The following is a 21,909-nucleotide window of genomic DNA, read 5'->3' on the forward strand; positions in this document are numbered from 1 at the left end:
AAGAAGGAATAGGTTTTGAGGTGGAACTTAGCAGAATTTCACAGAGAAAGTGCTTTAGGAGAGGAAGAAACGGGTAAAGCCCTTATGTCGGGACTGATAACCTCACAGAGTAGCCCCTCGGATGTATGAGGCTAAGATGAGGCCAATCCAATCCATGCTGAGAAGGATTTTAAATGCCAAACTGAGGCATTGGAACTTTCCTTCTTGGGCATCAGGGAGCCATCGAAGGTTCTCAGCAGGTGAGAGGCATGACCAGATTGGCCAACGGAAGGATGATCAGCATTATAATTTCTCCGGCGCTCTCTTCCGACCTCTGCCCGCACCTCAGGTCGGCTTCAAGGTAGGTGGTGTTGGGGCTCTGAGGCAAAGCGAAGCGCCGGGCGGCGCACGGCCGGCGCACGGCCGGCGGGGGATGCGGCCCCGGCGGGTTGGGGCCCTCACGCCGCCGCCGGGCGCTGCACCTGGGCCCGGCCCGGCCGCCGATTGGACGGCTCCAGATGACCCGGCTGTATCGCGAGACGAGATTGGCAGCGGCGGGGCCTCATGTGCCCCCGAGCTGGCTTTGTACGCGGAGCCGCCTGCCGGTCCTTTAACAATGGGCGGCGCGAGCGCCCCGGCGCTAGGCCGGAGCTGAGGCCGGCGCATTGCGGCTGACTGTCCGCAGCATGAGCGGGGCCGGCGTCCCCCGCACGCCGGCGGGGCTGGGCCTGTGAGGGCCGCGGTTCCAGGTAAGAGAGGCCGCCGTGGGAACTGGCAGACCTGGGCTGGCGACGGGGCAGCGGACCCACCCGGCCCGGCCTTTTGTTCGTCTTTCTGGGGCCGTGCGATCCCGTGCGCAGCTCCGGATGAGGCGGCGGCGGCGGCCTGGATGCGCTCTGGGCCCGGCCGGGCCGCGGGAAGCTGCAGCGGGCACCCGGAGCCGGGCGGGCGTTCGTCTCCGGGCTTCTCGGCGGGAGGTTTTCACCTCGGAGGGTCTGTGACTGGTGTCGAGTCTCCACTTCTCTGGGCCCGCCCGAGAATTCGAACCCCGGACGCTGGGAGCCCGAAGCCCGGCCTCCCGTCCAGTTTTCCCGAGCATGCGCCCGGGCCCGCGCCTTGGGAACTCCGGCTCAAGGGGGTCCGCTTTTACCCGGCACCCGGTCCGGCAGTTCTCAGAACCAGCCAGCTCTGTGACCGGGTAGCTCGGCCTTCCGTGAGGCGTCAGGGCATTGGTTTGGATCTGTGCTCCTTTCAGAACGAGTCAGGTGAAGATGAACAGGCGCCCAGGGTGGCCTGAGGTCACACCCCACAGGGAGGGGGCGCGGAGGGTCGAGAGAAGGGAGCTGGCCGTGACCGCGTCTGGGGTGTGCCTTACAGACTGAAGTTGCCGCGTCCGGCCAGGCGCCGCCGGGGTCCCATGGAGCTGGAGGGGCAGTGGTGGCGGGGACAGCTGGCTGCCGATATCCATCAAGCTCTTCGGTACAAGGTAACCCCTATGCCTCGACCTTTGCATGCGATGTCTTAGGCCAGTTAGTATGAATCTCAGCCCCACAGTCAGGGTCTGCAACCACTAGTTTCCAGACCAGAAAAGGCGAGTTTGCTTATGTACTCAAGGTTAATGAACTTCTTGGCTTCTTCCCTCGGTTGTATCAGAAGAACCTGCAACTTAAATGAGGAGGGGGGGTGGGGCGTGATCGTTAGAAGAGGGAAAGTGTGAAGGGACAGTCTGCTCGTCTTGTTTCCAGGTGGAACAAGGATTTGATACTGTATTTTAAGAGGTGTGTGTTGTGTTTTTATTGGGCAGAGCAGCCCTCCTTTATTCTGTAGTTGCTGTTGCATGCAACTGTCTGTTATGTCACATTTGTACAAAAATAAATTCCCCAGCCTTTCCACTAACTTGCTGTGAGACTTTGGACAAGTTAATTTTCTGTTTCAGTTTACTCATCTGTAAAATGATTAATAATAGAACGTGCTTTATGGACGATTAAATGAGGCTGAATGAGGTAATACTGTACATGTGCTCAAAACAGTGCTTGGCATATAGTAAACACTTTAAAGTGATAACTTGTTATTCTGTGCCTCTTAAATCACAAGATTTGGGGGTGTTCAAAAACTTAAGATAGGAGTTAGCTGCTCCTTCAGCTAATATCAAAGTCACAGGGTAGACCTAGTGTATATAAAAGATATTGGAGAGAAAATACAGTTTTCTGGCACAAGGCAAAGTCTGTTTATTGTTACTCCTAAGAAAGTTTTACTCTATGTCACATCTCAGTGTAATGTGTCAGCTCTAAATCTTTGATAACCAGAAGAAAGACCAGATCCAAAAGTAACTCTAGCTTAACTAAATTCCACCATGGATAGAAGAGCCATTCATTACATATAGAAAATGGGAAAGAAGCAAAACAGCTGACCCTTTAATAAAAAGTCTGCTACTTGGAGTTGAGAAATCCTGGGGTGATAATGAACTTGTGTCTTGACTTTTTTTAAAAACCAGGTTAAGTAGATTAGAAAACCTAATTTTGACTTACATTGTTACAGTTGTTACCCTTTTCTAAAGCTTGAGATTTCTAAGTGCTGCTAATTGATTCTGAAATTCAGTCCCTTAGACACACAAAACACACCTCAACCCTTAGACTCTTAGGTTGTTTGTACCACAGAAAAGTCTCAACCATTGAATGGTTCTCTGGAACGTTAAGAAGAGAGTTGCAGAGGTTTTCCTCTTTGAAAATTGTCCAAATACTTTTGTGGGGTTTTTTGTTTCTTTGTTTTTTGGGGTTTTTTTTCAGATGTGGTCTTTCAGTTTTAAATATTCTCATATTCTAAGTGTCAGCTCTTTATGCCTCTGGTATGTGGTGAAATTAACATTTGATATTAATGATGCGTATGTTTTTTAATGACATGAAACTTAAGATTTTTCTTGGTGATTTCCACTTTTTTTGATTCTTAAATTTTGTTTAGTTTTCATCCTGAATTAATTCAGTTTGATTACCTGTATCAGTTGAGGTTGGAAGTGGTTTTTTTTTCCAGCAGATTTGTTGAATGTTTTTGTGTATTGGACTTTGGGAATGGGTCCAAGGAATAAGACACAAACTGTACTAACGTTACATGCAAACTGTCAGAGGATGAGATAGCTCAGGGTCTGAAAGAATGCAACTGGAAGTTGTCTTGGATCACATACAGGATGCTACCATGGGTTGTCTTTATTTTAAGTATTGTGTAAGCCACATTCGTGTGGTTTAACACAATGTCCACACTTTATAAAGGATTTGTTAGTCAGTAAAACTTGAACCTGTGGAACTGGAGAGACCACTGTTTATAGTACACTGAAATCACAGAAAGTTAAAATAAACTTTTCTCATTGAGAATACATATTGATTCCAGGCTATAGATTAGGTGATTTAGTTGGGTAGTCACATGCTTATTTATTTATCCAATAGAGTTGCATGCCTACAATTTGCAAGGTGCTATGTGAAGTGTTAAGAGTGGTAACAGTAAATGAGATAGACATGATCTCTGCCTTTATGGAGTCTAATCTCATATAATTCAGAGCACCTGAATTTTGGGTAGTTGCCATTCGGGCACAATGGAAAGTGTTCTATGTTTAGACTCAAGGTTTGTGAAGGAATAATTGGTGACCAGCATTGCATCTAGTAGGGAAGAGTAAAAATTACAACAAATGAAAATCCTCTTCAACCCCAAATGCCAGCTGTACTATTTTTTGTAAAATACAGTTACCTCCCACCCCCCACCAAAACAACAAAAACAAAACAAAAACTCAGCCCTACAAAGCAGCTGTCCGCTTATACCCTGTGTCTTCTTCTCTTTCCTCTCATTGTTTTGCTATATATACTGGTGTCTTAGGATGCTTGGGGAAGTATTTTCAGGAGCCTTTATGACAGATGGGAACAATGCTAACTTTGTGAGAAACCTCAAGAAAATATATCACAGAGTTGTGAGTATTCCTTTTATGTCTTTATTTCCATCCTGTCTGGACAGTTAACCCATCCTGGAAAGGAGATGCATTGGGGTGATGAGCTAATAAGGACCTGAGACTGGAATAGAGATGGCATGTTTGGGTCCTTCTGTGCTTTGGTCCTGTGGGATCCTCGAAGCAGATGGGAATGAGTGGTTAATTCTAGGCAATCAGGAATAGACATTAGAAAAAAATTCATAAGTTTAGAGAAACATAGGTAATTTTCTCATGTGTATAACTGCAGTACCTGGACCAAGAGAGCTAAATCTGACAACCATATGATAAGCCGTTGTGCTTTATCATTTAAAATAATATGAATAGAATGTATTGGACACTTCGTTATAACAAAAATCTCCTAGTGATGGCCCTTGGAGTTCTTTCCTTTGTTTTGTCTTCATTTAGCAAAGTTAACATAATTAAAAATACAGCCCATCAGTGTTTTCCAGCTATGTTTCCCAGTGAGTCTTTGAGCCCTCCTTCAGGCCTCTTACAGAAAGCCTACCCTGACTGTTTTTTTCCCAACATCTCAGCACCTGAGCTGGTTAGATCTCCCTCCCTCTATTACTATATTATATTCTAACAAGCTCTATATTTTGGTTCACCTGCTAGAGAGAGGCTTAAAACTATTTTCCAGCTTTTACCTCTGCAGTTAGCACAGTGTCTACTACAAGGGAGATGCTCAATAAATGTCACACGATGACAGCAAAGAAAGGTGAAGTTTGGAATGGTAACTCATTCACACCGTTGTAGAGTTCCATGGAGATGGTAAAGGAGAAAAGAAAAATTGTAGGGGCAGCACAAGAAATCAACATGTTCCCTTTATTTGGAGAAATCAGTATTTCTTTCCAAAGAGTTGGGCAAGCCAGAGCTAATTTTTTTTTTCTTCAGTAACATTTGTTGATGCTTTTCTCATTTATGCAAAAATTAGAAACATTGCAAAGACAACATAAAATGACCCATTAGCCTATCTCTCAAGTAACTCATGTTAATATATTTTTAATTGATAAATTGTATTTAATTGATAAATTTCTTAAATTAAGTGATACATAATATGGTTTTTAAAATTTCTGGATAGTATCAAGTTTAAAATGACCTTTCTCCAACCCTCACTATTCCCCAATTCCCTAAGATTACTAGCATTATTGGTTTTTTTTTTTTTTTTCTGGAAAAGATACCCAATAAGTATATCTACAAAATAATTTTTTTTGTTGATACAAGAGATCACAATATATATTTACTGTTCTGTACCTTCTTCCCACCCCAAGCTTACTCAGTTTATCAAAATTTTCCGTATCAACACATATAGTTCTAGTGCCCTTTATTTTAAAATCCACATTGAACTGATGTCTCATAAATTTAGTCAATCATTCAGTTTCCTCTTGATAGACATCAAGGTTTTTTGGGGTTTTTTCTTTTTTGTAAATTACACCTTTTGAGATAATGGTAGGTTTGCATGCAATTATAAGAAATGATAGTTTGAGATCCTGTATACCCTCTACCGAGTTCCCCTCCGTGGTAACATTTTGCAAAACTATAGTACAATTATCATAACCAGGATAGTATTGACATTGCTACAGTCAAGATGTAGAACATCTTCTGTACATTAATCACAAGGATTACCCTTGTAATTAATCTCATGTTACCCTTTTATAGGCACATCACCTTTCCTCTCATCCTCATGCTTCCTTGACCTCTGGCAAATACTAATCTGTTCTTTATAATTTTATCACTTCAATAATGTTACATAAACAATTATATATTATGTGATCTTTTGGGATTGGCTTTATCCACTCAAAGTAACTCTCTGGAGACCCATTCAGATTTTTGACATTAAGCTTTTTTGTTCCACCATTGTGCTATGACAAATTGTGCTGCAAAGGACCTCCTTATATGTAAGATAAATTCCTTGGCTTAGTGTCGCTAGGTTAAAAGGTATCTGCAATCTGCATTTTCAATAATTTGTATTACCTAATTGCCCTCCAAAAGTTTATATCAATTGTCACCCTGACCAATAATATATGAGAGTTCCTATATCCACTCTTGATAGCATAAGCAAAAATTAATAAAATATAATCTGGTAGGTGAAAAACTAGATAGCCATTCCTCAGTATCCATGGGGAATTTTGTTCCAGGATCCCTATGGATATCGAAATCTGAGTATGCTCAAGTCCCTTATATAAAAGGGAGTAGCATTTGCATATATCCTACACACGTCTTCCCATATACTTTAAGTCATCTCTAGATGATTTCATCACCCACGTTTTAGCATGTATTAGAATTTCATTCGTTTTTAAGGGTGAATAATATTCTATTGTATTATATACTGTATTTTGTTTATCCATTCATTTGTTAATGGACATGGGTTATTTCCACTTTTTGTTTATTGTGGATAATGCTGCTGTGAACATGGGTGTACAAATATCTGTTTGAGTACCTGTGTTAACTTCTTTTGGATATATACCTAAAAGTGGAACTGCTAGGTCATATAGTAATTCTACACTTAATTTTTTGGGGGAATTGAAATACTGTAGTTCCAAGTAGCTCCACAATTTAATATTCCTACCAGTACATAAGGGTTCCAATTTCTCTATAGCCTTGTTAACACTTGTTAGTTTCTGTTTTCAGGTGTGTGGTTTTGTTTGTTGGTTTACTTTTTTGGGGCTGCACTTGGGGCATATGGAAGTTCGCAGGCTAAGGCTCGAATTGGAGCTGCAGCTGCTGACCTGTGCCACAGCAACACAGGATCTGAGCCATGTCTTTGACCTACACCACAAGTCAGGGTGATACCAGATCCTTCACCCATTGAGAAGGCCAGGAATCGAACCTGCATCCTCATGGATACTAGTTGGATTTGTTTCCGCTGTGCCACAGTGAGAACTCCCTTCAGGTGTTTGTTTTTGAAGGTTTTTTTTTTTTTGGCAATAGCAGTCCTAATTGGTATGAAATGGTATCTCATAAAGGTTTTGATTTGCATTTCCCTAATGATTAGTGATATTGAGCATCTTTATATGTGCTTGTTGGCCATTTGTATATCTAAGTCCTTTACCCATTTTTTAATCTAGTTTGTTTTTTGTTGTTGAGTTATATTTATATAATCTGAAAATTAATACTTTTCCAGATAGATGATTTGCAAATATTTTCTCCCATTCTATGGGTTGCCTTTTTACCGTTTTGATACTGTCTTTTTTTTTTTTTTTCCCCACCTGTGCTTTTGGGGTCATATCCTTGTTACTTCCTTCCATTGTGTGATACCTGTTGGGTTTAGTGTGGTATTATGCTGAGCTCATAAAACGAATTTAGAACCCTTCTATTTTCTCTGTGTTCTAGAAATAATAGGATAGAAATTTTCTTTTTGCGTATGTGTGTCTTTTTTTTTAGGGCTGCACCTGTGGCATATGGAAGTTCCCAGGATAGGGGTTTAATCGGAGCTGTGGCCGCTGGCCTATACCACAGCTCACAGTAATTTGGGACCTTTAACCCACTGAGCGAGGCCAAGGATCAAACTCACCTCCTTAGAGATACTAGCCAATTTCGTTACCGCTGAGCCACAATAAGAATGCCCTAGAAATTTTCTAATTAAAAAAAAAAAAAAAGTGAGTTGGAGTTCCTGTTGTGGCTCAGCAGTTATCGAGCTGAGGACCATGAGGACTAGCATCCATGAGGACTCAGGTTTGATCCCTGGCCTCTCTCAGTGGGTTAAGGATCTGGTGTTGTGGCAAGCTGTGGTGTAGGTTGGTAGCTACAGCTTTGATTCAGCCCCTAGCCTGGGAACATCCATATGCCATGGGTGTGGCCCTAAAAAGACAAAAAGACCAAAACCAAAACAAAAAACACCCAAAAGTGAGTTCAGTAATTTCGAGATTGAATAGTGATGACAGGAAAAATATTAGGTACATGAAAGGATGACGGCAAAGGGAGAGATTATAACACTGCTAAAAGAAACATGATTAGAAGATACTAGTGGATGAATACTAGTCTCTACCTTCCATATACCTTCAAGAATAATACAGTATACATTATACAAGGAGCATATCCATTATGTGTTACCTTCTAATCAAAAGCTTTGAGTTTCTTGTAGAGCGTGTGTACGTATGGTATGGTTGGTATTTTGGTAATAACGTTTTCCTGAAAGCACCTAGTAGGGAAAATAGGATTCTTATGTTTAAAATATTAATAGAATACATCTATTCCATAATGCAAGAAACACCTATAACTGGTTTTGTCAGATGTGGTTAAAAATAAGGGAAAAAGTTCAGTTTTAAATTTTAAATGCCATTCATTATATCCTTCCACTAACTTTTTCATTTTTGTATTTCACTCTAGAAAAAAGTGTGTCTTAGGCACTTGTAACATTAATACATTGGGGAAAAGCATTGTCTTTGCATTGTGGGGATAATTCTTCTGCAGGCTTTGTTAGACTTAATATTATTCCTCTTGATTTAGGAGCTGAAGTTGCCTTCCTACAAAGGCCAGTCCCCTCAACTAAGTCTCAGAAGGTATTTTGCTGACCTGATTGCCATTGTGAGCAATCGTTTCACACTATGCCCTTCTGCCCGACATCTTGCCGTCTATTTGCTGGACCTGTTTATGGATCGGTATGACATCTCTATCCAGCAGCTGCATTTAGTTGCACTTTCCTGTCTGCTTCTAGCAAGTAAGTAGGAATCTGATCTACATGACTGGAAAATTCCATTGTTTATAATAAAATAAGTTAATGTAGGACTCAGTGAAATATAACCAATTTCCCTTTATTCCAGTTTACTAGTATCAGAAAGTTTATGTTGAAAGTGCTTCTGGAGTTCCCGTCGTGGCTCAGTGGTTAACGAATCCGACTAGGAACCATGAGGTTGCAGGTTCGATCCCTGGCCTTGCTTAGTGGGTTAAGGATCTGGTGTTGCAGTTGCCGTGAGCTGTGGTGTAGGTCTCAGACGCGGCTCAGATCCCGTGTTGCTGTGGCTCTGGCGTAGTCTGGCGGCTACAGCTCCGATTGGACCCCTGACCTGGGAACCTCCATGTGCCACGGGAGCGGCCCTAGAAAAGGCAAAAAGACCAAAAAAAAAGAAGTGCTTCTTGGCATGGTAATTCTTAACCAGACATTAAAAAGTGGCTCTGGAGTCTTTTAAAAACATGTATACCTGAGCCCTATATTCTGAAGATTGTGATACAGATGTCTAGACCACTCCAGATCTACTGATTGAGTATACACATCATGGGGCCTGGGTATTTTTTAACTTTTTTAAAGTTCCAGAGGTGATTCTAATGTACCTTTCTAATTGAGAACCATTGCTTTAAAGCAGTGGTTCTCAACCAAGAGCAGTTGTGCCCCACGGGGGATACTTGGCAATGTATGGAGACAGTTTTGGTTGTTGTCACAACCTGGAAACTCAACAAGTGCAATGCACAGGGCAGCCCTGCACAACAAAGAATTATCTAGCTCATGGGGTTCCTGCTGTGGTGCAGGGAGTTAAGGATCCAGTGTTGTCTCTGCAGTGGCTCACGTCGCTGCTGAGGCACCAGTTTGCTCCCTGGCCCAGTGCAGCAGGTTAAGGATCCAGCATTGCTGCAGCTATGGCATAAGTCACAGTGGCAGCTTGGATTCAGTCCCTGGCCCAGGAACTTCAGTATGCTGAGGGTATGGACCAAAAAAAAAAAAAAAAGAGTTATCTAGCACAAATTGTCAGTGGAGTTTAGGCTGAGAAACTCTGCCTAAAAGGTGCCATACTCTTGTGTTGTTAGAATTCCTTCTACTAACTATGTAATGAGTTGGCTTAATGAACTGAAGTTCACATGCAACTGCTACAAATGGGAAAAAGTTTGGTTTTGCAATAGGCACAACTCCATAGTAAGCTGTAAGGTGGAATCTAATAATGGGTCTTTTGGTGCCTCTTTCTCTTAACATCTTCCTATAATGCATTTCATTGTTTGTACCCTGACTAAAGAGAAAGAGGGTGAGTAAAGGCATTGAAACAGAAATTTTTCTGCTTTTAGTAATGTGAAAAGATGGTATTGAAGTTGAATGCATTATGTAGTTTTTAATTATTCATGTCATTATGATAGAAATTTAAGTCCCACTTAAAGTAGCATGTAGAAATATTGACTGCCTTCACCTCTAACCCCCACTTGAGAGTTTGGAATTCAATGTGGCTGCTGCTTAAGGAACATTCCCCCTCTACCCTGCCACCAGGGTTCTTTCTAAAACAGCTTTAAGCTTTGACTGCAAGTAAACCTAAAACCAAATGCAGGCCTTTGTGGTATCATTTATGATGTTAATCTCTTCCCAGATTTTCTTTCCTGTCCTTCTTTTTCCTTTGATTTGATGACCTCCACTCCTTATTTTATCTCTTTTAAAGTCTTTTTTGTAAGTTATTTCAAATCCTTTGTTGGACTAGACCAACTATAAACACAGACCCAGTGACAACTTTCCGCTGCCTGTGGGTTGAAGTGGAAACTCCTTAATGTAACAGTTAGAACCTTTCATCTGGACCCAGCCACCTTTATAGTCATGTCTTCCAACTTTGTCCTCATGTATCTTGAGCCAAATTGTTATGGAATACTCTCTTTCCTGAATATCTATATTCCTCCTTTAATCTATTGTCCTCTAAGATCCGGATACCTGCTCCTCTCCCCACCACCCTGTGGCATTCCTAAAGCCCAGTACCATTGTTGTCGCAGTTGGGGAGGTTTATGTGTCTGTATTGCTACAGGATGTTCTCCCTGCGCACAGAATCTGTTTCCATATCCTTGCAGCCAGCCCAGCATTATATTTTACACACACTAACAATAATATCGTAATAAATGTTCTATCAAATAAGTATAAGTGAATTCACATTTTACTTTTATTTAATTCCAGTAGCAAGTTTTCAGAATGTGCCAGTTACGTATTATAATTATTCTCAATTGACAGTTATTTGATTTGGCAAACACTGATACAGCAGTAAGTGTGCCCAGGTAGTGTTCTAAGTGCTTTAGACACTATCAACTCATTTAATCCTATTGGATAAGTACATTTATAATTAACCTTTAACCTTTAATTAAGGTTTCATCCTCATAAGCAATCATGTGTACAATTCTGGATATGTTTCATCACTAGCTGTGAAGCCCTTTGTAGTTTAATAGTTTGTGTAGGATTGGAGAAACCCATGCTTGACATATCAGATGTGAAAACCCACATAGAATGGCTTCCTATAGAATGTTAGTTTATTATAGTTCAGTCTATAGTAGAGAGATACTGGAAATCAGACATGCAGGTTAGGGTATTTTACAAATTTTGAGATCATTAATGAAAAATCACTTTTTGCCTGATGTGGCCATCACTGTCCTTTTACCAAGTCCCACCTGGTCTATGCCTGTGGACTGTGAAATTATGAATGATGTATATAATAAGTTCATAGACTGACTTACATTTTGACTAAAATTTACTTACTAGTAATTTACTAGATGACTTGGGGGTTTAAAAACTAGATACTCATAAACTACATGTCACTACCAGAGTTCACTGAGGTCTCTAGTTGAATAATCTCATAACTCTGGCTACCCATGCACTGGTGTCAGGTGTCTGCAATTTCCACAGTTTGGAGAAAGGATACTTTATCTGTGCACCATCTTAGGTTGGTTGAAATCGAGTTTTCAGTTGTTCTTATTTTAAAATTATCTATTACTGTTAGTTGAAGGTCATGATCAGTTTATTGAAGATTATTTGATTTAATCTACTTTTGGCTCATTTTCTAGGAACTAGGTTTCAGGATTTGTATTTGCCCAGTTCAAATGTGAATTGCTTTATCACCTATTACTGAAAGAGTCAGATACCTCCTCCCTTTGTTCTACTGATCCCACCCCTTTTTCCCTGAGAGAGAATTGCTTATACATTGTTCATTACACTGGAGAGTGGGAAAGTGTGAGATAGGTATCCTCCAGCATCCCATTCCTCCCAACTAGGCGGTGGTCAAAAGAGCTGAAGCTTTCAGCCCTACACTAGGGTCAGGAATCAAAAAGGTTGGCCCGGGGTAGTCCACTGTGGTCTCTCCTCCATGCAGTCTCACTTTACTACAACAGAAGGGCTTAGGTGGCACCTAGTTTGGTGGCCTGTTTTCAGTATCTAATGTCTGTCTTAAATTTGTGGAGTTCACTGTAGTGTTTCTTACATTCTTACACTCTTATCTTCCTACATTGGGATTCCAATGTCAGCTCTCCAATTAGTTATCATAAACCTTCTTCTAATAATGCTTCTCTCCTCACAGAATGATTGAACTCTGGATATCCCCCTCCCAGCTGCTCCCTGCTTTAGGGTAGGCAGCCTGTTGTATAAAAGTGAAGAACAGCTTACAGCTGACAGGGCTGGGTGACAGCTGTATTTCAGTTATTAAATAGGTTGGAAGACTGTTAGTAGTTTGGCTAAAAATGGAGCACAGCTTACAAGTTCCAGGTACTGATGCATATTCAGCTGCCTGAGTGTGTACAGTGTTAGAGGTAGGAAGAAAAAGTCTACAAATTTGGGAGAGGTATGTAGTGTTTTAGAGTGGGAATTACAGGAAATCTATATAAATGTAGATGAATTCAACAGTGTGAATTTCAGCACTTCTTCGGTCTGAGATTACTTCTATAAAATAAGAGACACCTTTCAAAGTTGTAAAAATAAAAGACACCTTTCAAAGTTGTTGTTGATCAGGTGGGGTCAACATTTAAAACAACATATGGGAGTTCCCATCGTGGTGCAGCAGAAACGAATCTGACCAGGAACCATGAGGTTGCGGGTTCAATCCCTGGCCTCCTTTGCTCAGTGGGTTAAGGATCCAGCGTTGCCTGGTGTAGCTCGCAGCCATGGCTCAGATCTGGCGTGGCTGTGGCTGTGGCATAACACACTGTTAACCGTGTGGCAGAAATAGCTCTGATTAGACCCCTAGCCTGGGAACCTCCATATGCCTCAGGTGCGGCCCTGAAAAGACGAAAAAACACATGTGAAATTGAAATATAAAAGTTAGCATCGTAATGATTAATTCCTCCATAAGTGTTTTGTAATCTTTAGTCTGGCTCCCTAGCCCTAAATGTTTTTGCTCATTCCAGAAAAGACTCTGATTTATCCTGGGAAATTCTCAAATTTCAACACTTTATGACATGTATATCCTGGCTTCCTTTGGCTTCTGTGATCAGCATTGAATTTATAGAGAGCATAGAAACAGAACATGAGGTTTTTGATAATTTGCTCAAGGTATTGTGTAACCTAAGAAAAGACCTTTGAGTCAAGATGAAGCCAAAAGTGAGATAACAGGCTTTTAATAGTAAAAGTCTGTGACAAGTGCTTGTTTCTCCTTGCTCACCAAAGCTTTTTACTGTTTGATGGGTGAAAAATTATATTTCAAAGATGGTTTTACTTACATCTCACTTTTTTAGTGAGATTAGAACCTTTTTTTTCCTATGAATTCTCTCTTTTGGTTCCTTACCAATTTTTCTATTAAATTGATATTCTTATAAATTTGTGAGAGTTCTTAGTAAATATTAAGGATGACTTTTTTTCCTATTCAGTAATAAAAGACTAGGATGTGGGTTGGCAGAGCTCAAAGCGACATCTGATCCATGCCCTACAACCACATACCATTCACTGCTGCCTTTGAAAATGTGCTGGTTTCTGTGGCTGATCTGAGTATTTCCTATAAAGGAAAGACAACCTGATGTTTTGTTTCTGTCGCCCCTAATTCTTTATTTACTGGGAAGCAGATGTGGATTTCCTGTGCCCTTATTTTCCTGTTTGGGGCCTTTATCAATATAATCACATGGCTTCTGGTATTTCCTTTCAATTGAAGAAACTGATCTTTGTGATGTGTATGTGGTATTACGGATAAGTAGATTTAAAATAGTCATGCACATAGCATTCAACACAATAAAAACTAGATATGAATGCAGGTACTCATTCACACTGTCACACATTTTGGAATTCTTTAATATGCTTGTGTCTGAATATTTGCGTCACTATATATAATGCAAAGTTTCAGAAAAACTTAAACCTGAATTAAAATCCCAAATTATGTTATTTATGCAGTATACAGGTTATTTTTAACTTTGCAAACCAAGATGCAAAGGCTTTCACACTTGTAATAGCCAGGCACTTTATAAATATAGAAACCCCATGGATGCTTAATAATATAGAAGTCTATCTATTCTGGTATTTGTTGACCGCATATTAACTGGTTCAGTACTTAGGTCTAGAAGCACACATTTGGGAATTTAAACATAAATCTTCCTTTTGGCTTCCACTTTTTGTTTGGCTCAACCTAACTGACCTTAAATGAATTGGCCCGCTTTGCTACCTTGGTTTCTTGAGCTGTGAAATTAGTCATATACAATTTTGTTTTCTGTGTTGAGAGTTTCAAGGAGATAATATGAAATATTCTTGATCCTTGTATTAAATAGTGAATTGTGGTATATTAATTTCTTCAAAGGAACCTCAAGTATGATATAAATAAACCCATTAATTTTTAAATATTCCTTTGAAGTATACTGTCAGTATTGCTGCTGCTACACAAATAGCAGAGTGCTTTGAAAGCTTTAATGAGTCATCCAGAGGGACCAAACTACAATTCCTAGGTCATTCTCCTGAAAAATTCCATTTGTTATACTGAGAACATTGAGTTCTCCTATATCTGTATGAAGTGGTGATGCTGGATGACTCATTAAAACAACTTTAATGCTTTCAGCTGTGCTAATAAATACCATTGCAAACCTTGTGAAATTCATTTTATGTGATTCCAATTGGGAAGGACCTTCTAGACAAATCTGGATTATGTGAGTTTTTTGGGTCGACGCATACATGCAACAATATTTAGTTAAGAGTGGTTTAAATCCACAGAAGTTCAAATTTCTGGAGCAGGAGCGAAATTCTAAACTCCTCTGGGCCTAGGCTCTTCTTAAAGTCATGAGCTTAGGGTCTCTTAGCCTAGGAGACAAAACCTTCTTCCCTAGTTCCCTAAGCAAAGACCAGGGTGGTTAGCAGTGCTTTTTCCCCAGCTCCTAAGGCAGGCTGATTGGAACAAGCCTCCCTGGCTTCAATACACCAAACATCTGGGCTGTGATTCTGGCCACTACTGTGTGTTGTTGTAACTTCGGTGTGTAGGGTAAACCCATTCCTCCTGGAAGAGAAACTTCACAGGGAAACTTGTTTGGTTTCCTCTGACTTAGGAGTCTTTAAAGCTCTTCTACAAAAAAAGGTTTTTAAATGGATAAAATAAAGTGTTAACTATTTCAATATATGTAGTTTCTTTGGAAATCTTATCAAAGTAGCATAACAAATTTTTACATAGTAATATATAACATATTCTAACAACTGTAATTTTGAACAAGTATAAATGTAAAAGCTATTATATAAAATCTACAATAATTACAACATAACATGACTACTTTATACCATAATATAAAGTAGAACAAAATGCTTGGAGGTAGAAAGCTTCAATTTCCTTCTTCTGTGGACTAATATGGAACAAAGACCCAAAGACACTTGAAGACAACTCTGGTTCTATTGCTACACTTGGAAAATCATAATGATACTTGATTTTTAATTTTCTCCAGCCAGAAATTTTAGAAATACCTAAAATGAATGATTTATATATAGGAAAATGCTTGCTTGGAAATTAAAATATGGAGATGTACATATTCTATAGAAAAAGCATTTGGGGGCTAGAGAGGGAGGGCATTTTATTCCTCAGCTATACATATGGATGAGTATTTCCTGAAAAGAAATTAATGCCTTCAAACAATGAATTTGAGCCAGCAGGTCTTACTCCTGTTCTGCTTTAAGGGAATATAAAAGTAGTTATAAAATATCCTCCCCCTTTTTTTCTTTTTTAATGATTTTTATTTTTTCCATTATAGCTGGTTTACAGTGTTCTGTCAGTTTTCTCCTATACAGCAGGGTGATCCAGTCACACATACACTATACATTCCTTGTTCTCACGTTATCATTCTCCATCCTAAGTGACTAGATATAATTCCTAGTACTATACAGCAGGCTCTCATTGCTTATCCATTCCAAAGGCAAAAGTTTGCATCTGTTAACCCCAAATTCCCAGTCTATCCCACTCCCCGCCCCCCCGCCGCCCTTGGCAACCACAAGTCTGTTCTCCATGTCCATGATTTTCTTTTCTGTGGAAAGGTTCATTTGTGCCATATTTTAGATTCCAGATATAAGTGATGTCATATGGTATTTTTCTCTTTCTGACTGACTTCACTTAGTATGAGAGTCTCTAGTTCCATCCATGTTGCTGCAAATGGCATTATTTTGTTCTTTTTTATGGCTTAGTAGTGTTCCATTGTGTAGATATACCACATCTTCTTAATCCATTCATCTGTCAGTGGACATTTAGGTTGTTTCCATGTCTTGGCTATTGTGAACAGTGCTGCAGTGAACATGTGGGTGCATGTGTCTTTTTCAAGGAAAGCTTTGTCCAAATATATGCCCAAGAGTGGGATTGCTGGATCATATGGTAGTTCTATATTTAGTTTCCTAAGGTACATACTGTTTTCCACAGTGGTTGTACCAATTTACACTCCCACCAACAGAGCAGGAGGGTTCCCTTTTCTCCACACCCTTTCCAGCATTTGTTATTTGTGGACTTATTAATGATGGCCATTCTGACTGGTGTGAGGTGGTACTTCATAGTTTTGATTTGCATTTCTCTAATAATCAGTGATGTTGAGCATTTTTTCATGTGCTTGTTGGCCATCTGTATATCTTCTTTGGAGAAATGTCTATTCAAGTCTTTTGCCCATTTTTCAGTTGGGTTGTTGGCTTTTTTGCTGTTGAATTGTATAAGTTGTTGGTATATTTTAGAGTCCTCCCCCTTTTTTTCATAACAGACTTGGATGGGTTTTTGCTTTGAATTTAGAAGAGGAGTAATAGAGATTTTTGTATAATAAGAACGCTCATGTTAGATATTCACTCTTTTTTTTTTTTCGTCTAATCTGTATCTCTCTGGAATTGCGATTATGCTGAAAATACGCTGAAACACTTGAAGCTTAGCTATTTTTTGATTTCAGATAACTCTGACATTAAACTCTTTAAACTTTCTTCTGTTCTAAAATAACTTTATTCTACCAATTAGCACTTGCCCCCCCAAAAGAAATTTCCTGAAAAGATACAGCTGGTGAAATATGAGGGAATTAGTTTTCATTGGCACACAGGACCATTTTCATTACAAAATAGGACATAGATCAAAATGTTTACATGTTCCATTTTTTTTAGAGGATGGTGAAGGGTGGGGGAACAGAGGCACTGGGAAAGGAAACATGAAAATATGAAAACCACAGAGTTCTGGTACAATTGTATCTGCCCAAAGTAGAGGAAAGAATGTTTTGGGGTCTAAATCTTTGCATTAAAACAACAGATCCCAGTTAAGTGACTAGACTTATAATGATCACCTGCTTAACATTTTTCTCTTTCTTGCTCTTATTTCCCCTTTGCTTATAAGGTAAATTTGAAGAAAAAGAAGATAGTGTGCCTAAGCTGGAGCAGCTCAACAGCCTGGGCTGTATGACTAATATGAATCTAGTATTAACAAAACAAAATTTGCTGCATATGGAACTATTATTACTAGAAACCTTTCAGTGGAACCTCTGCCTTCCAACAGCTGCCCATTTCATTGAGTATTATCTCTCCGAAGCAGTACATGAAACAGATCTCCATGATGGCTGGCCAATGATTTGCTTGGAAAAAACTAAACTCTACATGGCCAAGTATGCAGATTACTTCCTGGAAGTATCTTTGCAAGGTGAGTCGTTGTGGATGCCAGTAAGTGCCTTGTAGGCTTGTGACTCATGTATTCTGTTGCTTAGGTTCATTTTTGATGTCTCCACAGATTATGCCTTTCTAAATTATGCACCTTCTTTAGTAGCTGCAGCTTGTGTGGCTTCTTCAAGGATTATACTTCGTCTTTCTCCAACATGGCCTACAAGACTGCATCGTCTTACTGCTTACTCCTGGGATTTCTTAGTGCAGTGCATTGAACGGCTATTGATGTAAGCAACTTTGTTTTTGGGTTTGTAATTTCTTATTAACATTCTTCATGTATAAGGGGCCCTGGGAACAATTTCTCCAAGTCCCAGCACTTTTAGGATACTTGCTCTGACAGCTTCCTGCTACCATGAGCAGGCCCCTGTATGAGCAGTATTCAGTGAAAGGGGACTTCCTTTTGGCTGTTACCCAGGTAGAGGTTGTCATTGCTAGTATGAATCTGGTACATAATAAAGAAAGGAGCTGTTCTTGTGTGGGCCTATAATAAGTCTGAGATCATCCAGGCAAATCTAGGCCCCATTCCCCATTTCCCCATCTTTGAATTGTGGGGCCAACCAGGATGTCACCAAAGTCACAGTCATATTTAAGTGCTTATTATGAACAATAGCTCCCAACCTGAAAATAGTCCTCAGAGTCACCAGCAGTCAGTTCCCAAGGTTTGTATCAAGGGAAGGCGTTCTTAGAAGGGGAAGAGAGAGATTTTTCTGTTGTTGAGATTATAGTTGCAGTGAGTGCTACCCAGGCAATCCAAGGAATCAGCTGTTAAGGATTTGGGGGTGATGCACGACTTTCTTGTTTCTCAAGTAACATTATTGACAGTTTCCTTTCTCTCCATGGTGTAGCGCTCATGATAATGATGTGAAAGAAGCAAACAAACAGAGAGGACAGGCAGGACCTCAGCCAGCACAACTAAGTGTATTCCAGACAGCCTCCCAGCCCTCTCGGGCAGTTCACTTTCAGCAACCTCAGTATCTCCATCAGACTCATCAGACCTCACTGCAGTATCGCCATCCTGTATCAGAACAACCAAGCTGTCAGCAGATTGTATCTACCACACACACCTCATCTTACACACTACAGACATGTCCTGCTGGCTTTCAAACTAGTGTTCAGGGCCTTGGGCACGTGCAGACTGGTGTTGGGATGTCACTGGCAATACCAGTAGAAGTTAAGCCCTGTCTGAATGTTTCTTATAACCGGAGTTATCAGATAAATGAACATTACCCTTGCATTACTCCATGCTTTGAAAGGTGATTTTGTCTATGGCCATACCACCCTGAATACGCCTGATCTCGTCTGAAAGGTAATTTTATGAGAAGGTAAGACCTGACCGAGACTGTTTGTGACTTCAAATTCCGGGGCAAACTTTTTGTAAACTTCTCTTCAAAAGGAAAGGGATCCAAATTGCATCAGAACTCTTCAGATACCAGCACCAGGAAGACTGTCCCTTCCAACACACCATGAATATCTAGGAGGACTAAGCTAACACTGCAAACACTTCAACAGTGTGTATGTCAAATCCTGTTAAATCCCTATCTGACACAAATTTTAAAGCCTCAACTGACGGTCCAAATATTTCAGAAATATTCAATGCAACAGAAAATTTGGACAGACTCCAATTTGCTGTTTCAAGATTTGATCTGTGGTAGACTCTGGGCCTAATGCTGGCTTATATGTCAGAGACTAGTGTTTATCTGTGGACTTGCCAAACAGTCTTTTTATGAAGGAAAGTTACAGTATTAATTTTTGAAGAGATCCTCTTTTTTTATTCTGCAGTTTTGAGTTATATTTTTGATCTACAAATGAATTTTTGATTAAGTTTAAAGTCATGAATTGTGCTATACCAGTCTGTGCAGTTAAAAAAAAATTTTTTTTTAGATATTCTCTATAATGTACTATAACAGTTAGTATAGGTATCTGGATTTATGTATTAAAATTAAGGGTGGAGTAGATCTCTTAAAATCATGGTCATAAATATTTGTTGTTTTTTCCCTAAGCAGTCAACCTCAAATCTTTAGAATTAAAACACATTTAACTCAGGGAATTTGTACTACTTGGAAACACAACTGTAATGCAACATGCTTTGGGAATGTTATAGTCTGAACTACCTTAACAACAGGTTAAAATACTCCTGCTAGAATGTGTTTTCAAAGGAGAACATAATTGTAGCCTAAAATGAATGAAGTGGTGGTTCCTATCATTCATAATACATACATAGATTTTGCATTTCTCAGTGCAATCAGTGGCTTATACTCAGACTTGATATTACTCTAAAGTTTTTTTCAAGGGAAGACATAACCATAAAATGTCAGTACTAGAATAAAGTCCTGTAAGTTTATTTTGAAGTGGAACGTGGCCAGGGTAGTTCTCAGGTTGTGCTAGAGCAGCACTTTGTTACGTGGAAGATAGGTTTTAGAGGCAACCTTTGAATCCAACTAGTCATTGTAAGCAGGCAAAGGTGACTTCATTAGATTGGCCCCAGAACTACCCTGGGATACTTCACTGTACTGGTAATGAGTGAAAAAAGCAATAAGTTGTTACAGCAAGGGCAATTTTGGGGTAAAGAGTTTGGAGGGAATAAACTGAAAAAGTAAAAAACAAAAAAAAATCATTGTAATAACTGAAACTGTATACATTGTGCTCTTATCTGTGGGAGAAGAGAGGTTTTGGTGGAGGGAAGCTTTCTGATTTAAAAAATTAGTAAGGTGTGTCTTTTTGTTTGTGTTTTTTTAAAGATAGCACTTGAATAGAAGGGAAACTGCCTGGCAGGTATGTGACTGCCACAATATGCATTGAAGACAAACTTCTTATAAAGATGTTGTGGGTATGCAGCAGGAGTGTCAGTTATCAAGCCAATGGCTTTTATTAGGAAGGGAAGGGATTCAGTGTAGTGATGGATGGATCCAGATGGCTCCAGTAGACGGATGTGGGTGGGTGGCTTCTGCCAGCATGAATTCTTAGAGGATCTCCTTTCCTTAAAAGAAAGGTTACTTTTATAATTAGAGTACATAGGGCATGATGTGGATTTATTAGCCTGGTAGATAAAATGCAAAACCACTCAGGTAAGAACACTCACAGTAGTTTTCAAGCATGAAAAATGTTTTCTGCAAGTATCATCACTTTCTCTATAGAAGGCTGCTAATTAGATTTTGGTAGTTCTTACCTCAAGAGAACTTGAATTATTTGGGGGAAAGTGGGTTCAAAAGAGAATATATCTTTCACATTCACATTCAGAACTTAGCAACCTGGAGTCAAATTTTCAGTATTTTAACTACCTCAATAATACTATGAATGTAAGATATTGGGATAGAGATCCCAACTTGAAACAACAACTGGTGCCTATGGTAATTTAATGTCTTGTCAAATGCTTTTACTGACTGGTTTAAATGTCATTCTTGTTATAGAAGAATATGCCTTTTAAAAAGCTTATAATAACACTTTCCCAGTTTATATTTAAAAAAGCTAAAGAACACTGGATTAATTTTTTTTGGGGGGGTAGAATAAAATAAATAATTGGTTCCTATTGCTGCATACCCAGAGTGGGATGGGATGGGGGTGGTTGGAGAACCAGAACTATTTTTAAAACATTAGGTTTCAATATAAACACAACTCACAACTGCTAGCTTTGGGGGAAGGGTGGGGGGAGTTGTGTGGGTTTTGTTTTGTTTAATTTATTGATTAGTCTTTAAGGTAGGTTTTTGTTTTTGTTTTTTGAGATTACCGGACCATCATTAAATGTGTACTGTGAAGAAATTAATGGTATGTGTAACGGGCTTTACCAAAGTCCATTAAACACTACTCAAGTACAGACTGCAAACCAAAATGTATCTGTGTTAAGACATTAATTGCAAATAGCGAGTATGGTGCTAAAGTCTACACCAATGGAGTTAGATGAGTGCTATGCACTTAATTTTAAAATAAAACTAGTTTTCAGTAAAATGGTATTGGTGTTTTGTTTTAAATATAAGTTTGATGTACATTTGCAGCTTCATTAAGCCATGTCATCATGTGAGTTAGACTTTGAATCATTTACACCAACTAAGTAAAAGCCATCTGGGTGGAGAATATAACCATAGTGGTGGGAAACATTTGTCCATTCATTACTTCTTCCACACTGAGCACCAAAGCTCACAAAAGTATATTCGACATTGCCTTCTTGGCCTCTTGAGCTTAAAGTCAA

The 21,909-nt window shown here is 39.7% G+C and overlaps 1 protein-coding gene across 5 annotated transcripts; it reads left to right on the forward strand.

Annotated features, from left to right (window-relative positions):
* The first annotated feature begins 558 nt into the window (after nucleotides 1–558).
* Nucleotides 559–21,668, forward strand: CCNJ (cyclin J). Of its 5 annotated transcripts, none has more exons than XM_001928033.6 (6): nucleotides 559–728; nucleotides 1,357–1,465; nucleotides 8,396–8,606; nucleotides 17,407–17,706; nucleotides 17,794–17,953; nucleotides 18,572–21,668. In XM_001928033.6, exons 2-6 carry the CDS (start codon nucleotides 1,397–1,399, stop codon nucleotides 18,981–18,983), a joined length of 1,152 nt encoding a protein of 383 aa, XP_001928068.2. In that variant the 5' UTR covers nucleotides 559–728; nucleotides 1,357–1,396; the 3' UTR covers nucleotides 18,984–21,668. The 5 variants fall into 5 exon arrangements, with proteins under 5 accessions (XP_001928068.2, XP_020928309.1, XP_084851126.1 ...); XM_021072650.2 differs by having other exon boundaries at nucleotides 17,827–17,953; XM_084995000.1 differs by lacking the exon at nucleotides 8,396–8,606.
* The last annotated feature ends 241 nt before the right edge of the window (nucleotides 21,669–21,909 follow it).

This window comes from Sus scrofa, chromosome 14, assembly GCF_054392235.1.
Source record: "Sus scrofa isolate SSC_HxYL_T2T_F1_AM1 chromosome 14, Sscrofa_HxYL_maternal_Yorkshire_Landrace_v2.0, whole genome shotgun sequence".
In the NCBI taxonomy this organism is placed as follows: Eukaryota; Metazoa; Chordata; class Mammalia; order Artiodactyla; family Suidae; genus Sus; species Sus scrofa.